The sequence below is a fragment of the Aquarana catesbeiana genome, linkage group LG06 (assembly GCF_042186555.1).
Source record: "Aquarana catesbeiana isolate 2022-GZ linkage group LG06, ASM4218655v1, whole genome shotgun sequence".
Lineage (NCBI taxonomy): Eukaryota > Metazoa > Chordata > Amphibia > Anura > Ranidae > Aquarana > Aquarana catesbeiana.
Genome location: NC_133329.1, coordinates 160166959 through 160184180, shown reverse-complemented (window position 1 = coordinate 160184180; position 17222 = coordinate 160166959). Strand labels below are relative to the sequence as shown.

The window sequence follows — 17222 nt, the reverse complement described above, 5'->3', positions numbered from 1 at the left end:
TGAATTTAAAGTTTTATACAGCGCCCCCCTAATTGGCCAGCTGAGCAGATTACGGACTATCTACAGTCCTTACATTTACCCACTCTGTCATAGGAAGACTGTGCATCTCTGAATAGGGAGTTCACTGCTGAGGAAGTAGAAGCTGCGATTCGCTCATTCCCGGGCAACAGAACTCCGGGCCCAGACGGCATTCCTGGCGATTGGTACAAAACATATGCTCCATTAATTGCACCTAAACTGTTACAGGAATTCATTGAGTGTAAAAAGCAGATGTCCCTGCCCCCTTCTATGTACCAAGCCCATATTGTCTTACTTCCTAAACCGGGTAAGGACAAGTCCCAGTATGCCTTATACAGGCCGATCTCTTTACTGATTTATGACTTAGAGATTTTAACCACAATATTGGCAACTCAATTACAGATGACTCTCCCATCTCTGGTCAACACAGATCAAACTGGGTTTATACCAGGGAAATCTAAGGACATCAACTTGCGCAGTCTTCACCCACTTGCAATTAACGCTGTCTGTAAACTCCACTAGGGTACTGGTGACATTGGATATAGCGAAGGCATTTGACTCGGTGGCTTAGGCATATATGTCCTCGGTTCTGGAGGTCATGGGATTTGGGATGTAGTTCTGCAAGTGGACTGAGATTCTATATAGGCGCCCAACAGCACGGGTGAAGTTAAGTGGTGCCCTTTCGCTCCCCTTCACAATAGGCAGAGGTACGAGGCAGGGTTGCCCATTATCACCGGCACTCTCTGCCCTGGTGACGGAGGCACTCGCCTTGGCCCTTAGACAAGCAAACATGATCAGGTGCATAAAAGTCGGCTCCATACATGAAAAACTAGCCATGTATGCGGACAATCTCATTTTATTCCTAAATGACCCAGGTCCTTCCCTTCCAGCGGCTCTAGGCATCCTCTCCGGTTTCACTGACTGCTCATGACTCAAAGTCAACTGGGACAAATCCCAAATATTGCCGATTGACACTGCGGCAAAATCTTTACAAGACCCTAATCTCCCATTAATATGGACCAACAAAATTAAGTATCTGGGTATCTACATTTCCTCATCTACTGCTATTATACATTAAACGTAGCTCCGTTGATACAAAGTATGAAGGCTAAACTGAAAGCATGGACTCAGCTCCCCCTCTCATCGATTGGGCGAATTAATGTTTTCAAGATGAAGCTCTTGCCTGCTTTTCTCTATGTTCTTAGACATTCCCCAGTGTGGATACCCAAGAAGGTGTTCCATCTAATGAACACTACCTTGCTTGCTTTTCTCTGGGGCATAGGCCAGCCGAGATTTTGGTTGGCGGTGTTGCAGAGACCTTGGAAGTAGAGGGGACTGGCTTGTCCCGACTTACATAAATATTTCTTGGCAGCTCAATTGTTGCACGCACACAATTGGTTAGTCTCTGATGAGTCCAACGCAGCAGCGGTTCTGGAGGCAGCATGTCTGGGCTCCTATGAGGCGTTGCGGAACTTAAAGTGGATGTAAACTCGAAAATAATTTTTTTTTTTTTTTTTTTTTGATATACTGTAGAGTATAAGATTTAATATCATTTGAGCCCAGTCTTGCCAGAGTTAATCCATCTCTGAGCAATCCTCTTTCATTGTTCAGTGAGAGAAATCTTGACAAACTGACAAAAACTTTGTCAAATACTCCCCCTTGCTGTGAGTGACAGCCTAAGACACAGGCATGATTTTTTAAATAAGAACACTATAAAAATGTCAAACAGCGCAAACAACTAAAATCCCACACCCAATTGCAAGCTGAACACTACAGGTAATCACAAATGCCTGAACAGTAATAAAAAAAGGAGAGTAAGTGCAGCGCAATAAATAAATAAATGAAGTCCCCAATGCTCAATACAGGCAGATCCACTCTTCACTTTCATTGGCCAGAGGAAAAAGAATCTTGTATGCAGTTAATCAATATGCGCTTACCAGAAGATGTGGACCTCTGCAAGGCAGGGGTCAAACTCACATATATCCCCTAAGGAACGATGACCTCCTGGATGTCGTCACTGGAACGGAACACAGCCGGCAAAGAATCCTGGTATCCACAAGTAAAGCCAAACTTCCAGCAGAAAGAGCCCCCAAGGAATACAGGCATCCGGATCCCGGTGTCCCCACGAATAACTTAATTGGTGCGCTGGAAAAGTCATTAACCGAATGTGCGAACCGGCGCACTTTGAAGCGCAAACCGATAATAAACATGTGAACTGCAACTGGTCGGATGCCTGTATTCCTTGGGGCTCTTTCTGCTGGAAGTTTGGCTTTACTTGTGGATACCAGGATTCTTTGCCGGCTGTGTTCCGTTCCAGTGACGACATCCAGGAGGTCATCATTCCTTAGGGGATATATGTGAGTTTGACCCCTGCCTTGCAGAGGTCCACATCTTCTGGTAAGCGCATATTGATTAACTGCACACAAGATTCTTTTTCCTCTGGCCAATGAAAGTGAGGAGTGGATCTGCCTGTATTGAGCATTGGGGACTTCATTTATTTATTTATTTATTGCGCTGCACTTACTCTCCTTTTTTTATGATTTTTTAATTCCCACCCCCACTCCTTTCTTCAGCAGCTCTGCAAGGATTGGCTGTTCCACACCTCAGCATGATTTGGCATGCTGAAGTCATGTGGTTACTTTCCTGTCTTTTCACTGGATGTTAGAGATCATAGCAGAAGTTCAGTTAGAAATACACAGGAGAAAATGCATATTGACAAGGGGAGTGTAGAGGTGGACGGGGAGTCTACTGACATCACGACTCCACCCACCGAGCTCCAGACAACAAACCCACCCACAGAATCTGCAGTTTTTCAGCTCTCATGACAGAGGGGAGACATTTGACAGGTAAAGATACATGCAGGAGGCATGTATATCCTTATAGATAACCCCTATGGCAGTAGTTTAGAAAGGATGACATTGGGTTTATATCCACTTTAATCTACCGTGGACCTTTTCACCTTACAGTGGCTATGTGAATGATCCTGAGGGCGTGGTCGGCGGATCTTTCTCTGCGCCCCATGCCTTCTGGACATATCTCACCACATACTCCCCTTTGGATTAATCCGTCATGGTCTGAGTTTATGTCAATTCCCGGATCCCAGTATCCGGGCAACTAAGTGCATTAAAATATGTGGATCAAATTTGTACCAGGGGTCGACTGCTGACCTATGATGGATCGAAACAAAAATAAGAACTACCCAACTCATACGTGTTCAGGTTCCTTCAGCTCAGGCACACTTTTAATGCTCAAGTGGCTTTCTATACTTAGTCTCTGGAAGACCTACTCAGACGATTCTATAACCAAGCCTCTATCCAACCTATACAAAACATTGTCACCTAATATACACATAGGACTTGAAACTCTTAGGGCCAATTGGGTGGAAGACTTCCCGGAAATGGACACAGGATTGGGAAGAGGCATGGGAATGCTCCTTCACGCAATTGGTCTCGGCAAGAGATAGACTAATTCAGTTTAGGATCATGTATAGAGTGCATTACACACCCTCACGTCTACATGAAATATAAAAAATACATAAAAGAGAAAAAACCGCGCTGAAAAAATTGTCGTTGAATGCACCAATAAGAAAGCAGCATGCAGTGCGATAACACAAATAGTCCAACATATAATAAGAAAGCTGCACTAAAAGAAATAAAAGTATGTCCAAAAGGTTATGACCATCCAATGGCAGCACTTAAAATCTTGCAAACACCAGGGTGTGCATACATAAACAAGGTGAAGTGCCCAACCACTGAGGGAATGGATACCTTAGCCGAAATAAGTGAGGGATTTCAACCATCCAAATCACCATCCCTATTGTGATGATCTGCAAAATTTAAAGCCCCTGGCTGGGTTGAAAGCCATCCGCCTCGAATGCTTGCTGTCTGGTAAGCCTAATCTACAGCTACGGTGGTTGGGCACTTCACCTTGTTTATGTATGCACACCCTGGTGTTTGCAAGATTTTAAGTGCTTCCATTGGATGGTCATAACCTTTTGGACATACTTTTATTTCTTTTAGCGCAGCTTTCTTATTATATGTTCTACATAAAATATACCCGTCTGTCCCAGCTTCATGCTGGCAATGTGTTGTTCCGTGGGAGGGTTTTATTCATGTATTTTGGACTTGTCCTCAAATTAATTTTTGGAGGGAGGTAGCTACGGTTATCTCCACTGTCACCACTATCCAGATCCCACTAACGGTGGAGGTGTGTCTGTTGGGTCTTGTCAACCAACTGGCTCATAGTCTAGCAGCCAGAACTCTCCTGTGAATGTTAGTTTACTATGCACGTAAGGCCATTGTACTCCGGTGGAAATCTTCTACCGCACCATGCGTCAATCTCTGGAAACGGCTGATTAACTCTGCCCTTCTGTTGTATAAGGCCACTTACTTATTCCAGAGGATGTGCTAAGAAATTTCAAAAAATGTGGGACATATGGGTGGAAGCCCCATCTACAAATGTAGACTCTGTAGATGACTAGTAAATATCGGTACAATGATTCAACCATTCCTAGTTGAAACTTTGAATTCTGGTTGCATTAGTCAGAAATGTTACGGATAACTAAGGTCTGAGAGGGAACCTATCTTCATAGTGAGTAGGGATGGGCTGAACACCCCCCCTGTTCGGTTCGCAGCAGAACATGCGAACAGGCAAAAAATTTGTTCGAACACGGGAACACCGTTAAAGTCTATGGGACACGAACGTGAAAAATCAAAAGTGCTAATTTTAAAGGTTAATATGCAAGCTATTGTCATAAAAAGTGTTTGGGGACCCAGGTCCTGCCCCACGGGACATGTATCAATGCAAAAAAAAGTTTTACAAACGGCCATTTTTTCGGGAGCAGCGATTTTAATAATGCTTAAAGTGAAACAATAAAAGTGAAATATTCCTTTAAATTTCGTACCTGGGGGTTGTCTATAGTAGGCCTATAAAGTGGCGCATGTTTCCCGTGTTTAGACCAGTGACAGCAAAATGACATTCTAAAAGGAAAAGATAGTCATTTACAAGTACTAGCGGTAGCGCCGGCAGCTATAATGAATTGTCGGGTCTCTGCAATACTCATAAAAGTCATTGAAAAAAACGGCCTGGGATTCCCCCACAGTGCATTACCAGGCCTTTGGGTCTGGTATGAATATTAAGGGGAACCCCGAAACAAAAAAACAACAAAAAAAAAAAAATGCGTGGGGGTCCCCCTCAAAATCCATACCCGATTTTAAGGGGAACCCCACGCCAAAATGAAAAAAAAAAAAAATGGCGTGGGGGTCCCCCTAAAAATCCATACCAGACACTTATCTGAGCACGCAACCTGGCAGGCCGCAGGAAAAGAGGGGGGGACAAGAGCGCCCCCCCTCCTGAACCATACCAGGCCACATTCCCTCAACATGGGGAGGATGTCTCCATGTTGATGGGGACAAGGGCCTCATCCCCACAACCCTTGCTCGGTGGTTGTGGGGGTCTGCGGGCGGGGGGCTTATCGAAATCTGGAAGCCTCCTTTAACAAGGGGACCCCCAGATCCCAGCTCCCCGTGTGAAATGGTAATGGGGTACAAATGTACCCCTACCATTTCACAAAAAGTGTCAAAAATGTTAAAAAAAATGACAAGAGACGGTTTTTGACAATTCCTTTATTAATGTCTTCTTTCCCCGCTTCTTCTTCCATCTTCTTCTGGTCTTGATTCAGTTTTCTTCCTCCATCTTGTTCTTCCCCCCCTTCTTCCTCCGATCCTCTGCTTCTTCCTTCAATCTTCTCGTCCGCATCTTCCTCCGGCGTCTTCTTCCCCGCTTCATTCTTCAGACGATCCGCATCCATGAGAGGTTCCCACTGTGTAACGCGTCTGTTCTTCTGAGAGTTCTTATATAACTGAGGGCGGGGTCACTCCTCTTACGCACAGGGACTTTCCTATAGCTTTCCCTGTGATGTCAGAGGGGGGCAGGGTCACCCGGTTACATTCGGGGTTCCCCTTAATATTCATACCAGACCCAAAGGGCCTGGTAAAGCACTGTGGGGGAACCCCAGGGTGTTTTTTTCAATGACTTATGAGTATTGCAGAGACCCGACAATTCACTATAGCTGCCGGTGCTACCGCTAGTACTTTTAAATTAATTTTTTTCCTTTAGAAATGTCATTTTGCTCCCAGACTGTTGTAAACACGGGAAACATGCGCCACTTTACAGGCATACTATTGACACCCCCTCCCGGTACGAAATTTAAAGGAATATTTCACTTTTATTGTTTCACTTTAAGCATTATTATTAAAATCACTGCTCCCGAAAAATGGCAGTTTTTAAAACTTTTTTTTGCATTGATACATGTCCCCTGGGGCAGGACCCAGGTCCCCAAACACTTGTTATGACAATAACTTGCATATTAACCCTTAAAATTAGCACTTTTGATTTTTCACGTTCGTGTCCCATAGACTTTAACGGTGTTCAAACTAATTTTTTGCCTGTTCGCATGTTCTGCTGTGAACCGAACCGGGGGGTGTTCGGCCCATCCCTACTCATCCATATACTATCCAGGCACGATCAAGGTGATGCGGCCGCAGTCCATGTGATGAAAAATGAATGTGTCAGAAAAATGCTGCAATAGCAAACACCACAGTGGCTCATATGCATCTGACACCGCTGTCCATTGGGGGAAGGGTAGTGAACACCGCCAGATCACCGAACCTGACAGCGGTGCACCTGCCTCCCCTGGCTGCTTCTCCTTTCTGAAACCATTTAACTGGTATAACAGGTAAACAATGTAGCAACTATATTAGCAAACCTAATACACAATCCTACAAGGATGTAGACCTAAACAATGTTGGTTTACTGCTATGCAATTCCTTACGTATGTAAGTATGCAGATACCCAGGCATGCCTTTACGTAGGTACCCAAGTTATGCAAACATGCAGGTATACAAGTATTCTTGCCCTTCATGCATTTATGTATGCAGCTCAAGGCAATAAGCACATCTGTATGTATCCCAAAGCAAATAAGCACGTATGTATGTAGTCCTAGGCAAACAAGCACATATATATATATATATATATATATATATATATATATATATATACACACACCGTTTAATGCAACTAAGCACCTATGTATACAGTTTAAACCAAGCATTTATGTATACAGTGTAAATGAAAACCTGCCAGCGTTCGTTTAAGCAATATGTATTGATGGAGGCATGCAGGTATGTGTTTAAGCAAATATGCATTTAGGCAAAAACACGAAAGTGCATGTCCATGCAAACATGCACTTACTCAATATGTGCCCATGGAGACCTGCATTTATGGAAAAAGCAAGCATGCGTTTAGGAAACGTGTTTAAACAACATATTATGACACATGCATCTATGAAAACATACGTCTATGCACCATGTGTTTATGCAAACATGAATCCACGCAAACACATATCTATGCAACATACATACACACTTATTCCTATAAAAACCTGCATTTACTCAACATACGTCCACGCAGACGCGCTGTCGTGGCCAGCCTTGGGGGGCTGCATGCGGAGCGCCACCTACTTGTCGGCGTGGGGGCCCTCTGCGAGCATGTGCCTATGCAGGCTTGTGTTCTATGCAGATAAGCAAGCATGTATACTAAGCTGCACATGCTCAACCGCACCTGGGCCCATACTAGCTATAGTCAGGATTAGCCAAGTACACAGGCTTCCAATGCAGTCTCTATGCTGCTAAAATAGCCTAAGGCCTCTCCCATACCTGTGACCCGTCCTGCGACTTTACACTGCAAGGTCGCCTGAGACGTCGCACCCCATGATTTCCAGTGAGTACCCTTCACATCCCTGCGTCCTCAAGTCGCACTAAAGTCGGGGCCAAAATGTGCGACTTACAAATTGCAGAAGTGTGAAAAAGGGAGCCCAAAACTAAGCTCCTGCAGACCCAATGTATGCTATTCTAGAGATAACTCCTTCGAGTGCACCAATGCCCATGTTTTTCCAAACATGTGCTTATGTTACATGTATGTATGCAACATCTATGCAAAACATGTGTTTATTCAAGCATGCGTTTAGGCAACAAGCTTGCAAGCATGTATACTATGCTGTACTTGGCCCCATACTAGTTTTTACTAGTTTAGCACATGTGCATGCCATGAGGCCTTTTCCTGCTTAAGCCTAAAAGCTCCTGCAGACCAAATGCATATTATTCTGAAGTTTGCAAGTATGCACCTGTTCAATGGCACCAGGCCCCATACTATTTTTGTGCCAAATGCACAGTATTCTGGAGACCCAACACTTTAAAGTGCACTGTTATGCCGCGTACACACGGGCGGACTTTGACCGGACTGGTCCGACGGACTTTTGACAGACTTCCAAACGAACGGACTTGCCTACACACGATCACACCAAAGTCCGACAGATTCGTACGTGATGACGTACGACCGGACTAAAATAAGGAAGTTGATAGCCGGTAGCCAATAGCTGCCCTAGCGTGGGTTTTCGTCCGTCGGACTAGCTATACAGACTAGCAAATTTTTCGACCGGACTCGACTCCGTCGGAAAGATTTGAAACATGTTTCAAATCTAAAGTCCATCAGATTTTTGACCGAAAAAGTCCGCTGCAGGTCCGATGGAGCCCACACACGGTCGGATTGTCCACCTGATTTGGTCCGTCGGACCAGTCCGGTCGAAAAGTCCGCCCGTGTGTACGCAGCTTTAGGGGTGTATCGACTTTCAGTTGTACAGGCACCCCGGATTAAGCAGTAAGTAAGCAGTATATAATCATGACTTGTCTAGTCACATATGTCTCCCATAACAAGTACTCACACTTCACTAGTATCCATGGGCTGGTGTTATGTCTCCAGAGGCCCTACCTGGTATTCCTAGGACCACATGGCTTTAACATGGCCACCCTCCACTTCCTGCCTATATAAAAATAGGCCATACTGAGCGACCTGCACCCTCTAGTGGCTGGAGGAGAAAGCAGCCCACATGACTAAGTACATAGCATGATTAAACAGCACACTGCTCCCAGTGGCCATCGGGAGAACAGTCAGATCTTTTTTTTTTTTTTTTTTCAAAAAAGAGAAACTGCAAAAATGCAGACTTACCATTCCTGCTGCAGGACTCTGAACATAACAGTACAATCTTCACCCATCACGGCGAGCTTTGTCATAAAAGACCTTTAGAGACTGGGTCCCCCTTAATCTGGTGTCCACTCCCCTGGACTTGTATAGCACCCTGCAGGAATGCATCTTGGTCAGAACAAACACTGCACAGATTTCCATTACGCAGGGTCCAGCGCCATAAGGCTGCATTACAGCCAAAACCTCAAAGAATCTTCTCTTCTTCCAATGAGGCTCGAGTACCATTCATTTTGGCTAATAGTTTTTTCAAATGGATCCGATTGAAGTCCATGATTCCTAATAGAACCGTCCAGACCTCAAAGTATGCTCCAAGGAGCACATGTCACATCAGTGACCATCCACCTAACAGACACTGGTGAAAAAACTGTGGTACTTCCTGTGTCGGAGGGGTTATATAGGGGAGGACTTCTTGTTTAATTGATTTACCAGTATCTATTCACCAATAGGTGGCATATAACCCAGTTAGTTATTATGGCTGTTCTGTGTCCCGTGATGTATGATAAAGAAAAGTCTTTTCTGCGTTAAAAGAGAAGGCAGGCTGGAATTTTTGCTGTTCAGGCATAACCCATGAGCAAAAGGGATTTAAGCGTGTTATCGTGAGCTTCTCTTCCCTGAACAAACCTGACCTGGTCTGTATGCACCATAGTCGGGAGGGGTTGAAGATGTGTGGCAATTAACTTGGCAGAGATTACTACATCTACCCCAACTAAAGATATAGGGCGATAACTGGAACAAAGTGTTAAAACCTTGTCTGGTTTTGGGAGTAAGGTCATTTGGGCCTCCAGTGTCTTAGTAAGAAATAAGTTAGTAACAGAAATGCAATTTAACACTCGAAGCATAAACGGGATTAAATACTCCTTGAATGTCTTGTAGAATTTCAAGTAAATCCAGGTTCCCGTGTATAATTTTGTAAGCGATGGATAAGAGATTCTGACTCCTAAGAAGATATTGATGGGGCAAGGTTGTATAAAGCTGAGAAATAATCATAGAAAACTAGTTGAAGGGTTGTCTGTGTTTTAAACTGTAAAGTGAACATTTTTCACTTTATTTAAAAAAAAATAAATAAATTGAGAATGTATAGGAAAAGGTTTGGGAAAACAAACCAAGTGCCTCAAGGTTTAGAATTAATTTAATGCTCTATAGTTGAGAGTGATCTAAAACTTGACAGTGCAGTAAAGTCAATTACAGCAGAACTCCAGCTAAAAAGACAAGAAATACATGAATAGCCCATTAAAAAAAAGAACATAAAACCAGCTTTTCCTGCAGTATTCACTTCCAAGCTAAAAGATTGCCTGCCTAACCCCCCCCCCAATCTGCTCTCACCTCCTCAAAGCATGCTTCGGGTCAGCACATGAATAGATTGGCTCCTTGTACTGCTTCTTGGTCTCAAACTACAGGTCTGCTATACAGAGATAAGAGTCTGATACAAGGTTACGTTTAGAAACTCATACCGCTTTGTATTTAAAAGGCTAGAAATTCATAGACACCGGGTTATTGGCTGGTACCTTCAGATTATTGGATAGTTCCAGAGCTTTGAAGGACATGACAAACTGAACATGTCTGTATAAGCCTACCCCACTCTGAGTCTAAGCAATTCATGGTAACACAATTGGAAGGGTGCCTTGTACTGTACTCCAAGATACAGTAAATAGAATTTACAGGCAAGTCAAAATTTATTTTATCCTAATCATACAGTACAGGACACAGGTTAGATATGCACAGACCCTGGGACATCCCCAAGCAATAATTAAGAATGGGCAACAACTAGGCAAACAGAACTTTATCAACAGGCTCAATAATTACAAGGGTCAACAGACCCAGCTTCTGAGGACCACTGCAAAACCTTGCAGTTGAAAGCTGCATCCGCAGGAGATTGAATGTCCACCTGGTAAAACTTTAACGTATGAACAGAAGACCAGGTGGCAGCCTTACAAAGCTGGGCTACAGAGGCTTAATGTCAGAATGCCTGGAAACTCCCACTGATCTGATGGAGTAAGCAAATACTGAAGGAGCTCTTGAGATGAATTGTCTAATCCATCTAGGGATGGTGGATTTAGAAGCATGATGTGCCTTACAAGGTCCTGCGGGTAGGACAAATAGGGAGCCAGTGTTTCTGATAATAGCTGTAGGTAGCTTTGAGGAAGACTAATGGCTGGCCACGTCCAGACAGTAAGGAACAATTTCTTTTGGGTCCTTAGGAGTAGGGATAATGTTGGTTGTTCATTGCCCTAGTCCAATTAACTGCACATTGGCAGACAGAAATTGCAGCGTTGGCTGGTTACAGAACTGGGCCTGTGATCATATAAAAAGAGCCTTTAAGAGCATCTTAAATGAATAAGGAACATCTTCAATTGGTTTAAGGCGGGGTCTACTACCAGAACAGACCACTTTTTCATGAACCCCTTTCTCCACTGTAGAGAGCTCAGCAATGACTCTTAGAGGGGTGAAAATCCTTTTTGGATTGACCCAGTCGTAGATTGCACGTTTTTGTTCATGAACAGGGAATGTCTTTAGATTTAGCGGCATGGGGTGATGGAAGAGAATCAAGTGCAACAATGCAGAGTTATTTTGTGCCCAGAAGTGAGCATTCCACACTGGAAAGCATACTTCATGAAGATGCATCATCAGGTGTACTGAGGGTGAGACGATTTCCGCAAACTCCTAACAGCGCTTCCAGGTCCTCTACATGCCCATCTATGTTTGTCTCCAAGGCAGGCGTATCGGGATCAGATTCAGGAAGAGATGTTGAAGCTGAAGAAGCCTGGGGTTTTTGAGCCATGAACTGTCTATATTCGAGCTAATAGTTATAAAAGAAATTGGAACTTTGTTGCAGAAAAGTCTGCCATAATCAGGTAGGCCGCTTGTTGCATGCCTGAGATAGGGGTAGAAAATCAAATGCAGAGACTAGTGTTAAATTAGGGTTCCCCAAAGCAATCGTCACTATGAGTAAGCGATTTTCAGGCCTAGGGCAGAGTGAATTTGCAGCTGAGCTTTTTGCCGCAATTACTCTGTGCCTGGTTTCCACTGTTGCTGAGGGGGAGGGTATACCCCTAAAATGGTGCTCATGGAGAAGGGTGCAGAAATGGGGTAAATGTGTCTGAGGAGAAGTAAGCAGCAACCTGGGTATGGACCACCCTGTACAGAAGTCCTTGTGGCAAAAGAGCAAGAGGAAGCACCCAAGTATCTTATAAAGGGCTCTAGGTGGATGTAATACTTGGTCATCTGAGACTAACCTAAGTGGTTTAATTTGAACGGCAAGTAACAGTGTATAACTGAACACGTTCACAGTTTCCCGATTGTTTTAATGTCTAAATTATTCAGGATATACATAGTGTAAAGCAAGTAATGGAGATTTAATGTGTCATACTTGCTGTGGGAATACAGTAACTATCAGAAATACAGATAAATCCTGTTTTACCAGATCCCGTCACTGGATTCTGTATAGGGTCCAGGTTTCAACCAAGGTGTGCATACCCCTAACAGGGGCATCAGGATCTGGGTTTCATAGGGATGGACTACAGCCCTGGACCTGTATAGCACCTTGCAGCTAATTACACACATTGTACCAACTGCAGGAGATGGGCACCCATGCAGGATCCAATGACCAAGTCAATATTACAGGCTGCCCCCATGGCATGGAATCCAGCTATGTCTCCCAAAGTATTACCAAAGTTGCGCCAATCTGGATGCACTACTTATATTATTGTATTAGAAGACAGTGAAGAGTTATTTGAAGAAATCAAAGTTAAAATAATAAACCAGCTCAATACCTTTAAGGCAGTAGCAAAAAGGACTCAAGAGTGTGGTGGTGTTACAAGGGGACAAGTGCTAAAAGTGCTAAAATTAGTTTATCACATTTCTCTGGCTGGAAAATCACACACACTCTTTTCACAAGGATATCTTAAAGAAAAAGGAAAAACATTCCTTAAGTCTAGCGACCAGTAAAACTACCTACCTTTGAATCTTTCTGCAAGTTGGTTTTGAAAAGCTGTGTATCTTAAAGCATGTATCCATGGTCTGACATCATGCTGTTTACATGAGCGCAAAGCTTCACTGAACAGAGGGATCAGACAGTCCTGTGAGAGAACGTATACAACATAGTCATACTGATAGCAGGAAGTTATGCATAGCATATAAGAACAGATAAAAATCCTCACAATGATGCTTTCACTGCAGTCTTGTCTATTTGCAGAGAATTATGAATAGAATTTTTGCACTCGGAGTTAAATTCTTTACTTTTAGTCCGTTAAAGAACACAGGAATTAAAGTACTGTGAAGTTATATTGCCCCTGGCAAATTGTAGTCCAGTCCCAGGATAACTACTCCTCTACCCAGAATGTCTGTTTGTGGCAAACAATGCCAAGAGAATGAACAGAAACACAAAGGGATGGGACCTGTTTCCCACAATAAACCAATCAGTAACACATTATGGAAGACTTACCTGCAAAACAGATCCCTCCTGTGATGTGCTCTAACCGGTGTCAGGGCTTCTATCTTAACCTGGACTTCCTTCTGGGTTTGCAGGCTCTGGCCATTTGAATGACCAAGCCACGATAACATAAACTTTGCGCATGTGCACTGGAGTCACAGTCGCCGCACAGCGTTCTGGATTGACGGCACATTCAGTGTGCCCTCAATTAAGTGCACAGTGCGCTCGAGTAGGTGGTGTCACTGCCTGCAAAACATGTGGGTATCTCCTAAACATTGCAGGTTGACAGGTTTAAGAGATTCATTTTACCTACGGATAAGATTCGTTTTTATCTTACCTGTAGGTAAAAGTGACAAAGCGGACTTTACTACTAAAAAGAACAGCCCAAATGTACAGGGACACCCAGGGGAAAAATTGCACCCCCAGCTACACAAAGCCCCGAAGAATGCTTGGGGACACCCAGAGGAAAGACTGCACCCCTGCTCCTTCTAGCCCAGTGAAGCGCTCGCCAGATCATACAGAAGGGCCAACAAGGCCAAACTTCACCAATCACTGCAGATCCTCCTCGCAGAGCCTACTGGGACTCAACTCTCCCTTCCAGGGGGATCACTGCCTTGGACCTGTAAAGCACCCTGCCAGAAAGTCTACCTGGTAAGCAGTACCCAGGAGAATGCTGCCTGCAGCGTTACAGGCAATCCCCGCAGTTGGATGTACATTCCTCTTTGCCTGTTAGCCTTAGTGGTTCACCTCTGCCCCTCCAAAGGTGTGAGGAACAGGCCAGGATTTGAAGGAAATAAAAGCCCATGAAAAATCTTCAGAGAGACACAAGAAGGCACATCCATCACCTAATGCCACTATCTAAAAACTAAGGCTTAGCTGAGCTGTCATGCCTTGGCAGGGATACCCTTTTTTTTTATCCCCCCCCTCCAGTGTCCATTCATCTGAAGGTGGCAGCACAACCTTATTAGTCATGGATTTGAACTCCTCTGTGTTCTGCGATGTACACCGTTTGCTGCAATATTAGTAGTCACACATCGAGAGACACAGACCACTTACTCCATTTGCCACAAAGGCTCTGGATTAGTATAATATGAACAGCCATCAGTGTAAAAGATTTATCAGGAACAACCCAATGTATTACCTAAAATCACAACTGAAGCCTTCATAAAAACTTTACAGGTGAAATCTCTTGGGAGATACATCAGTGAAATGGTTAAAACTTTCTACTGTAAAGGAGCTGAAGAGTTTGGAGGAGGAGTCAAAATATAAGACTCCAGGTTGTCTTGTCCAGGTTAAATGTCAGGATCCGCCCATATACCTGACAGGCAGTTGGCTCGGACTCTCAGCATGTTGCAGAGAGCTTGAGCCAACCGTTCCAGCAGCCCCCGCACCCTCCAGTCTAGTGCTCCAGTGAGTGCTGAAGGGGCAAAGCTCTAAAAGCAGACCAGGTGAACAGAGATTAGCAGTCTTTGATCGCCCAGTTCTAGGTGTACAGCCGGCTGGGGGACATCTGTAGCCATATAGGTATGTGTGTATTTTTCTACAATCCCATACTTTTCTTTTAAGCTGGCTACAGATGGGTAGAATAAAAATTATTAGCAAAAGAATGTTCTAAACGTTTGTTTTCTAATCATTAGTGGGTCAAATCGATGCTGATTTTCAACCTCAGTGGCAAGAAAGTTCGAAGAAGCAGGATGGAAAATTTTTCTCAAATGAACAAATTTCTAAGAGTATGTGGTTTTCGTTCTGTAAAGGCCATTTATTCCAAAAATAGTGTTAAAAGCAAGCAAAATTTTTAGAATGCCATTCAAATGTTCGACAATTTTCATACGAATGGTCCTAAGAATTTTCGTATGAAAATTCTATCCATCTATGGTCAGCTTCAGGAAAACAAGGCAAGGAAATGATAGAAAGCAGATTTACCTCAGATGTAAGCTTGCTGGACACTGTACTTTCTAGAGATGATGAGCAGTATAGTTGTAACGTTCCCAGTACAGGCAAACACTGCGATACTGTAAGAGTCGATAGCCTCAGTGGCCCCATTGCTATGCGTGCCGTTTGCTTCAAGTGTCTACTGAGACTTCTGCAATTAAGAATATGCTGTTAAAGGAAGAACAAGGCTGTAAACATCTTTCCCCCCGCCCCCTCTCCTTGCGGTGATTGACTGTAGCACTACGTCCACACACCCTACACTTCTTATGCTGCTTTCCCCCTTTTTTACAGACCCCTTACTTGACAACTGCCTTTTTTCATTGACCTTGGTGTTTTTCTTCCACCCGTGATTATACATCGCTGCGGTGTGGGGTCACTTCTTGGATCCTTTCTTGAAGCCCCTGAGGCCTTGGTAGTCCCTCTTTAGGGGTTTTGTGGGGAACCGTTCTGGCTCTGGCGCAGTTACATTTCATTTTATTTAACATTTAAGAAAACTAGAGTGAAATGAACAATACCAACAAATGGGATTTTTTGTGTTCCCTGTGAATGCAAAGCTTGGCATACAAAACAGGACACAGACAATATATTCATACATCATGGGCTATAGACACTTTCCTTAAGGTGATTGGACAGTGGCAAGCTTTTGGAGGATGCCTCCCTTATAACCCCACCACACTTAGATTCCTCCATTTTGTAGTGAGAAATGCAGAGTAAGCCAAGGAAAGCAAGGAAGGAGGGAGTCCTGCACTGTACTCCAAGATATTGAACAGGCAGTTAAACGCTCTCTCTCAGTTGAACAAGTACAGGACACAGGCAACATATTTATACACTGTGTGATGTCCCCAAGCAATGAGCATGAACGGAGAGAAACAACTAGGCAAACATAAATAAGGGAAGTTATTCCCGCGCTATCTATTATGGAAAAGGCTGTGGGTGGAAAAGCCGCATACACCGATAAGGTGAACACCTAACCTTTTAGATAAATGTGTATAAGTAAGTGGTGCTGCGCTGATCCTTAGTGTATAAACAAGTGAACATAGGATAATAAATAATAATAAACAATGCGCTAGATAGGAAAGTGGTAAAATGGCGTAAACGTGGGGGATAATGTGTATTAAAAAATGTTCATTTGAATATTCAATAACTTCAATAGTGCATAAAAAATGGCATAAGTATACTCAAACAAAATATCACTTCAATTACCTAAAAATAAAATCCACATAATAACAGTATAATAACGTGATACTATCAGAGCACCAGTGACTAGCTCTGAATTAAAAAAAGAATAGGGTGCATAGTAAATGTACATATATACTTGGACCAGCGAAATTTAAAGTGCGGACAAAAGGTGCTATGTGCAACTCAAAATTGGAAGAATAGTGACTGGCTATTTCTATATAAAGTGCATATTGTGCATGTTGACATCAAATAATGAATAAAAGTAAAAAGTCTTTAAAAAAAAAAAAAAAAAAAAAAAAAAAAAAAACTTTTTAAATATAAAGACTTTTTACTTTTATTCATTATTTGATGTCAACATGCACAATATGCACTTTATATAGAAATAGCCAGTCACTATTCTTCCAATTTTGAGTTGCACATAGCACCTTTTGTCCGCACTTTAAATTTCGCTGGTCCAAGTATTTATGTACATTTACTATGCACCCTATTCTTTTTTTAATTCAGAGCTAGTCACTGGTGCTCTGATAGTATCACGTTATTATACTGTTATTATGTGGATTTTATT

At 43.2% G+C, this 17222-nt stretch overlaps 1 protein-coding gene across 3 annotated transcripts in view; it reads right to left on the bottom strand.

Moving 5' to 3' along the window:
• SMG1 (SMG1 nonsense mediated mRNA decay associated PI3K related kinase) overlaps positions 1-17222 on the bottom strand; it is a 409928-nt gene that overhangs the window by 198362 nt on the left and 194344 nt on the right. For all 3 annotated transcript variants that reach the window (XM_073591119.1, XM_073591120.1, XM_073591121.1), the window contains exons 28-29: positions 15470-15629; positions 13073-13193 (exon numbers count right to left, since the gene is read on the bottom strand). In XM_073591119.1, the coding sequence (XP_073447220.1) occupies positions 13073-13193; positions 15470-15629 (281 nt within the window). The remainder of the gene's footprint in view (positions 1-13072; positions 13194-15469; positions 15630-17222) is intronic.